We start from the raw sequence: 7615 nt of genomic DNA on the forward strand, positions 1-7615 counted from the left end.
GCCGCTCTGCAGATGGCGGCGGCGGACAGCGTGACCAGGGGTAAGGACCGGGCGCCTCCGGGGCGCCGGCGCTGCCCGGCCCAGCCCGGCCCCTTATCCCGGCCCGGCCCCTTATCCCGGCCCGGCCCCTTATCCCGGCCCGGCCCCTTATCCCGGCCCGCTTTCCTGCCCCGCTTTCCTCCCCGCTCACCTGACGGGCCGGCAGGTGCAGCAAGGACAGAGCCAGGAGCAAAACGGCCTGAGAGCAGAGAGGTCAGAGCTTTGCAGCGGGTGTTTCCTTTGGCTGTTTCCTCCCAGACGCTCCTTACCCATGGAATTGGAAAATAATGGAATAAGTTGTTCACACGTGGATGGTTTTTTTTCTGCTGGGCGGTGTAACAGCGGGTATCGTTCAGGTGATAGCAAAAGAAACTCTTGGGTTAATGCTTGAAACAGAAAACAGCCATGGAAGTTCAGACGGAAGATCAATCTGAGCTGGTCTGTGCCTCCCGTCGTTATTTAAAGACAGGTCCTGTATTTGAAGTTCAGGCAATGCATTCCTCTGCAATCTAAAGTAGAAAGTACCTGGTTTCAGGATTTGCAAAACAGCTGGTTTATGGACCACATAGAGTGGTAACAAATATTTTTTACTTCATCTATTTAGGCATTGCTCTTAATGAACTGCACTTGCTGAAGAGCAACCACAGTGTTTTTGATGGCAAAAGGAATATTTTCCCCCCTGTCATGCTGTGTTGCCAAGAAGGAACCACGTAGTTGTCTTGAGTTGCCCAGGTTTTGCAAGAGAAAGTGGACACTGAAGAGAGAAGCGGGTAACAGGGCCTGTTCCAGGGGTAGCTCCACAGTTGGCAAGTGCACAGTTTCTTTCTCACCAAACTGCTTTTCAGTGTAGTTTGGTGGCTTCTGTCACCTCTGTCTCTCCCCATGCTCTGAGCTGGAAGCAGGTTCATAAGCAGGGCAGGTCTGTGTTTTTGAGCTTTGCAGCTGCACCTGGAATCTCCTCTAATGAGCTGAGCTATAAAAGGCCTTTATAATGGACCACATAATGTAACAAATTACAGTTTCCAGTTTTCCTGGTAATCCTACACCAGGGTATTGGCTCCTCTCACCAGTTCTCACACATTAGGAAGAACTTATCCTGCCCACTGGGGCCAGAACCTGTGGTGTAAAGCTGGGTGGTTCACCTGCAGATTCCGTGGTGCAAGGCAAGGAAGCTGAAATACAGTCATTGGTCTATGGGTTTTGTTTCCTCACTGCTCTTTTTAGTTGAGTTTAAACTCAAGTGCATTTTCTGCTGAAAAACCAGAGGTATGTAACATAAGCTTGTGGTTCAGTAGTTTAGCACAAAGACTGAGCATTTTTATCCTGGGCATATTTGTTATTCCCAAGAAAGATGGATTGAAATCTGCCGATGGTGCCTGGTACCCAGTTTCGTATGTCATGATAAAGAACTTGTGCTAGAGACAAAGGAAACCTTTAAGTGTGTTTGCTTGACAGAGCTGTTTGCCAGACTTTCCAGTTAGGTGCATCAGGGTCTGAGGAGATGAGGTATGTAATTCAGTGGACAGGACAATGCTACTTTGAAATTTCTTCATTCAATTTATGAAATCAATTTACAAAATCAAAATCTGCTTACAAAGAGAATAATTTACAAACTCTCTCCACTTTTCTACTATCCAAAGATCGTTGGGTGCTTCAGGGCAGGCAGAGGAAGAAAGTGCCAGGACAAACTGACCTTAGGGAGAGCAGAGACCCCTGAGTTTCTCTCCCTGGATCCCTGTGAGGTGGGTTCACAGGGACTGGTGAGCTCAGTGTCAGCACAGATCTGAACACAGCTCTGCTGTCCCCTACACCAGGAGTGTCCTACAGAGAAATGTGCTTTTCTTTTACCCCCAGCTGAGTGGGGCAGCCCCACTGCCCTATGTGGAGGGGCTCTAATTGAGTCCAAGCTAATAACCTTGCTGGATGTGCTGATATTTCTCCATAGCTGTTTGGAGGCAGCTGCCCAGGTGCTGCCACAGTGCAGGTTCCTGGGGCCCTGCAGGGCACAGAGTGGCTGCATGGCTGGGCTGGAGGAGGTACCAAAAGGAACCGAAAAGGACTTGGGAGTGATGATGGACTAGAAGGAGCTGGCAACCTTCACCTGCAGCCATGAAATCAACTCTATCCTGGGCTGCATTAAGAGCAACGTGGCCAGCAGGTCCAGGAAGGGGATTCTCCCCTTTTACTTAGCTCTTGTAAGACCCCAGATGGAGCACCGTGTCCAGTTCTGGAGCCCCCAACATAAGAAGGACATGTAGCTCCTGGAGAGAGTCTGGAGGAGGCCGCGGAGATGATCCAAGGGCTGGAGCAGCTCTGCTCTGGAGCCAGGCTGGGAGAGTTGGGGTGTTCAGCCTGGAGAAGAGAAGGCTCCAGGGAGACCTTAGAGCAGCTTCCAGTGCCTGAAGGGGCTCCAGGAAAGCTGGGGAGGGACTTGGGGTAAGGGCAGGGAGGGAGGGGATGATGGGGGGATGGATTAAAACTGGAAGAGGGAGATTTAGATGAGACATCAGGAGGAAATTCTTTCCTGTAAGGGTGGTGAGAGCCTGGCCCAAGTTGCCCAGGGAAGCTGTGGCTGCCCCATCCCTGGCAGTGTTGAAGGGCAGGTTGGATGGGGCTGGCAGGAGGTGTCCCTGCCCATGCAGGGGGATTGGGACTGGATGATCTTTAAGGTCCCTTCCAAACCGAACCAGTCCATGATTCTATGATTTGTATAATTCCGAGTCTCACCGTAGTGGTCAGGATGTGGTGCCCCTGGGTAACCAAAAGCAGATCTTACTTTTCCTCGCCTCACTGGTGCCGTGTGTCTCAGAAATATACTTTGTGTGTATGTAATTCTTGGTTCCTCATAGGATTTTGTTTTGATTTGACACCTCTTGTTTACAGCTACACTAGGAGCCGTGTTTGGCGTAACAACCTGCCTCACTGCCCAGGTCCGAGAGGAACCAGAGGATCCCTTGAACTACTTCATAGGTGGATGTGCAACTGGAGCTGCCATAGGTGTAAGAGGTACGTGTGGGTAATGCCTGGAATGAAATGAGGTCTCTCTGGTTTTAGCCCTATTAGGGAAAAATTTAAAATAATCTTGATGTCAGGCTTATCATAGAATCATAGAACGGTTAGAGTTGGAAGGGACCTTAAAGATCATCCAGTTCCAACCCCCTGCCTGGGCAGGGACGCCTCCCACCAGACCAGTTGGTTGAAAGCCCCATCCAGCCTGGCCTTGAACACTTTCAGGGATGGAGCTTCCACAACTTCTCTGGGCAACCTGTTCAAGTGTCTCACCACCCTCACACTAAAGAATTTCCTCCTGATCTCTAACCTAAATCGCCCCTCTTACAGTTTGAATCCATTTCCCCTTGTCCTCTCATTACAAGCCCTTGTAAAAGTCCCTCCCCAGCTTTCCTGGATCCCCTTCAGGTACTGGTATATGGTAAAGATTCATCTCAGCCTGTGAACTCCATACCAGTTTGGTTGGTGCTCCATTGTATGCCCCTGCTAAAAGGCACAGGGCTGCAGAGGAGACCAGAGATAACCTGGAGCTGCTGCACAGCATGAAAAAGGGACTGACCCAGTACTGCCAGTTACAACTTGAAATTGCAGGGTATGAAAAACGTAATTGTGGAGATCCACGTTTTCTTGGCAATAAATGTGATGCATTTTACATGGAAAATACCAGTTTTGTGAATTCTTCATGCACTCTGAGGGACAGGCTGTACCTTGCTGCTCTTCACTCCTGTGAGCAGTGACAGGACTTGGGGAAATGAATCAGGGAAGGTTTAGGTTGGATATCAGGAAAAGGTTTTTCACCCAGAGGGTGGTTGAGCACTGGAACCAGCTCCCCAGGGCAGTCGTCACAGCACCAAGGCTGCCTGAGTTCAAGAAGCCTTTGGATGATGCTCTTGAGGCACATGGGGTGATTCTTGGGGTGCCCTACACAGGGACAGGAGTTGGACTTGTGATCCTGATGGGTCCCTTCCAACTCAGCATGTTCTATGGTTCTTGCTCCTGTGATCCTGTCAGGCTCAATGAGCTCCTGCAGGTATTTGTACAGCTCTGTTTCCTGTGCACCTGTTAAAGATGAGATGTATTGAAGTTGTAATTGTGAAAAAGAATTCATCTTTACTTTTTCTAGTTGTTGAGCTCATGAGAGTTTGAAGCAGTGTTTGCTACTTTTGTCACTGAAATAAGCAATTTAAGGTTGTGTAAGGAAATGGGGTAGTGGATTATAGAAATCGATGTTTCCAACTGCAAGCTAAAAGCCTGAGAAAGCAATTTTTAAAAGTCACTTTTCTGATTTCTTGTGGCAAACAATGTTACTTATGAGCAAGGGACTGTGAGTAGATCTTGGAAAAATTGCAGAATCTGCCAAGATCTACTGTATGGTACTTGTGCCCTAACAGATCCTCTGTGGTTTGACTGTTTTCCAGCTCACAGTTACATGACTGGCACCACCGCGTGTTTGGGGCTTGGAATTGCTGCTGCTCTGATGAAGATCGGCAACAAGGAGGGCTGGAGGCTGACGGGGCCTCCCAAGCTGTGAGTGTTGCCTCTCCTCCCTGGATGCTGTGTGTAAGAAGGTGTTGTGTAATAAAGATACTGTCACATCAGCAGTTGTCACAAAGTGTTGCTGTTGTGGGGCTGTTGGTGGGGTCAGGGCTGGGATGAGGAGCTGGAGGGGCAGCTGGGTTGGCCACTCCCGCAGGCTGCACTTTGCCTCCCTGTCTGTTGTGCACACAAGCTGGAGGGAAACAATTCCTGGTTTTAGACTGGACTTGTAGGAGTTACTCTTGTGGCTTTGAGTGGGTCCAGCAGTAATTTTTTGCCAGGGATTGGGACTGCACTGCACTGAGTGGCCAGCAGGAGCAGGGATGTGATTCCCTCCCTGTGCTCAGCACTGGGGAGGCCTCACCTCGAGTTCTGGGTGCAGTTGTGGGCCCCTCACTGCAAGAAGGATCTTGAGGTGCTGGAGCAGCTCCAGAGGAGACAACGAGGTGAAAGGATCAGAGGGAAAGTCTGATGAGGAGAGGCTGAGGGAGCTGGGGTTGTTTATCCTGGAGGACACTCAGGGGGAACCTCTCTCTACAACCACCTGAAGGGAGGTTGTGCTCAGGTGGGTCTGGGCTCTTCTCACAGGAAACCAGTGACAGGACCAGAGGGCCTGGCCTGAAGCTGCTCCAGGGGAGGTTTAGGTTGGATATCAGGAACCATTTCCTCATGGAGAGGGTGATCAGACATTGGGATGGACTGTCCAGGGAAGTGGTGGAGGCACCATCCCTGGAGGTGTTGAAAGGCTGATGTGGCACTTGGTGCCATGGTCTGGAGATTTGGGGGTGTCAGGTCATAGATGGACTTGATGATCTCATAGGTCTATTCCAGCCTCACAGAATCTTACGGGGATTGGAAGGGACCTTGAAAGATCATCCAGTCCAACCCCCCTGCCAGAGCAGGATCACCCAGAGCACATCCCACAGGAACGTGTCCAGGGGGGTTTGAATGTCTCCAGAGAGGGAGACTCCACAGCCTCTCTGGGCAGCCTCAATAATTCTGTGATTCTCTGAGTCCATCAGTTAGGGTTTGGAGTCTACAACTTAAGGGTTAGAATTGGGGTATAGCTAAGGTTGGCAGGATCCCTGGAGATCTCACTGATCAAGGCTGCAGCAGGTTGTTCAGGGCTGTGTCTGGTTGAATTTTCTATGCATGTTTGCAAACTTGTCAGCAAAGCCACCAAGAAGGTGTAGAGGGTAGAGGCAGAAGATGCACAAGAAATGGTGAGAACTGCATCATTCAGCCTGGACAAAAGAAGGTCAAGGGCTGATTTTATACTGGATTTTCACAACTTGATGGTTTCAGAAAAGGCAGACTTGGATGAAAGGATGAGAAATAACAAGCACAAGTGGCAGTGAAATTCTAACTAGATAGATGGGGAAAAAAAGTTCTCACAGTTGGGGTAGAAAAGTGCTGAAAAAATGGACTTGGAGAGGCTGTGAAATCATCTTTGGGGATTCAGAATTCAACCAGAGAGATGGGAACATGTCGGTGTAGGGATGGGACAGTTGGGGGTGGGAATGCAAGTTAATAGAGGCAGGAAATGTGGGCACTGGGGAAAGCAGGGATTTGGGGCAGGGGAGCAGAGGGAGGTGTGAGGGGAGGGAACAGGAGACAAAGGTACTGGAGGCCCCAAGGACAGCAGAGGAGGGGACAGAGCAACATGGGGAGACATGGTCACAGCCCTGGCAGGTTGTGCTGCTCCCTGGTGTGTGTTCTCTCTGGACAGGAGGGTGTCCTGAGGGGCACGGGATGGTCCTGGAGCAGCTGGAGCTGGGCCAAGGGGACCCTGTCCTGCTGTGCTCCCTGGCTAGGGGACCCTTGGTGGGGGGTATGTCAGTGGGGTTGGGTTCCAGTTCAGGAGCACAGTGGGGGTGGGGGGCTGTCACAGCCCCATGGGGTGAGCAGGGTTTGTTTCTCTCCCACCTGAGAAGTTTTGAGGGGGGCCCTGCTTTACCCTGGGCTCTGGAGGTAAGCAAGGTTTAGGGGATTCTGATGGTCCAGAGACCCCCAAAGGACCTGCTCAAGGTGCCCTGGGGTTCAGAGCCCCTGTGGCTTCTGCCCGCCCTACTGCCCGTCCTCAGGGACCCTGGGTGTCCCCTGTGCCCTGTCCTGGGGCTTGGACCTCCCTCTGCCTCAGCCTCTCGCAGCTCCAGGCCACAGCCACGTGTCTGCTCGGGGCTATAATTACCCAGACACATTCCTGGGGGGTCACAGGAGCTTCCCGAGCGGAGGCAGGCGGTAAGGGGGGACGGGTGGCAGGACACGGCAGCAGGACAGGGCAGGCCCGGCAGGGACACGCGACACGTGGGGCACCACGCGTGACGGGGCCGGGGTGACAGCGCGTGGCACCTGGCAGCGTGACCCGGCGTGTCAGCGAGGAGCGGCACCCCCGGCAGGCAGTGCCAGCGGGCACACAACATGCAACGTGCAACATGCAACATAGCATGCAACTCGTGGGGCCACGCGTCGTGACATGCGACAGGCAGCTCGACAGTGCGACAGGTGACAGTGCACAGCAGTGGCTGCCATGCACCAAATGCGTGTGACAGGCAGCATCACTGGGGAGATGTTTGGGGACCACTTTGCTGCTGCCGGAGCATCAGTAGGTGGGACTATGGGGCAGTGGGTGGGGAAAGGCTTGGTGGCTGCTGCAATAGGGTGGAGGGTTTGATTGGGACACCAGGCTGAGCTGTGGGGCTGTGGCTTCCAGCTGGGGCAGCAGTGTTAGCTGTGGGTCAGCTTCATTCTGAGGGGTCAGCAATGAGGCAGATCAGGGGCATGAGCCTCAGCTATGGGGCAGTGACATGGCCTGTTGGTATCACTTATGGGCTGCAGTTTGCCCAAGGGGCATTACATTCAGCAGCAGCAGTTCCTGGTGGCCTCAGCTGTGGGGCAGAAGCTTTGGCAGGGCCAGTGGCTCTCACTGTCGGGCTGGATGCCGTGTCCCCAGGCAGGACTCCTGCCATGGGCCAGAGGCTCTGGCTGTGGGGATCACACACTTACCCCTGCTCCATGTGTTCCCCCCGGC

At 52.4% G+C, this 7615-nt stretch overlaps 1 protein-coding gene across 1 annotated transcript; it reads left to right on the forward strand.

Annotated features, from left to right (window-relative positions):
• Positions 1-3: 3 nt before the first annotated feature.
• On the forward strand, positions 4-4579 carry NDUFA11 (NADH dehydrogenase (ubiquinone) 1 alpha subcomplex, 11, 14.7kDa; the record flags this gene model as incomplete). The annotated part of the gene is made up of 3 exons (XM_010007283.1): positions 4-40; positions 2923-3045; positions 4467-4579. Coding segments are annotated over 3 exons (273 nt in total), but the record flags the coding sequence as incomplete, so codon positions are not given.
• Between the last annotated feature and the right edge of the window lie 3036 nt (positions 4580-7615).

This window comes from Chaetura pelagica, unplaced genomic scaffold (genome assembly GCF_000747805.2).
Source record: "Chaetura pelagica isolate M959 unplaced genomic scaffold, ChaPel_1.0 scaffold441, whole genome shotgun sequence".
In the NCBI taxonomy this organism is placed as follows: domain Eukaryota; kingdom Metazoa; phylum Chordata; class Aves; order Apodiformes; family Apodidae; genus Chaetura; species Chaetura pelagica.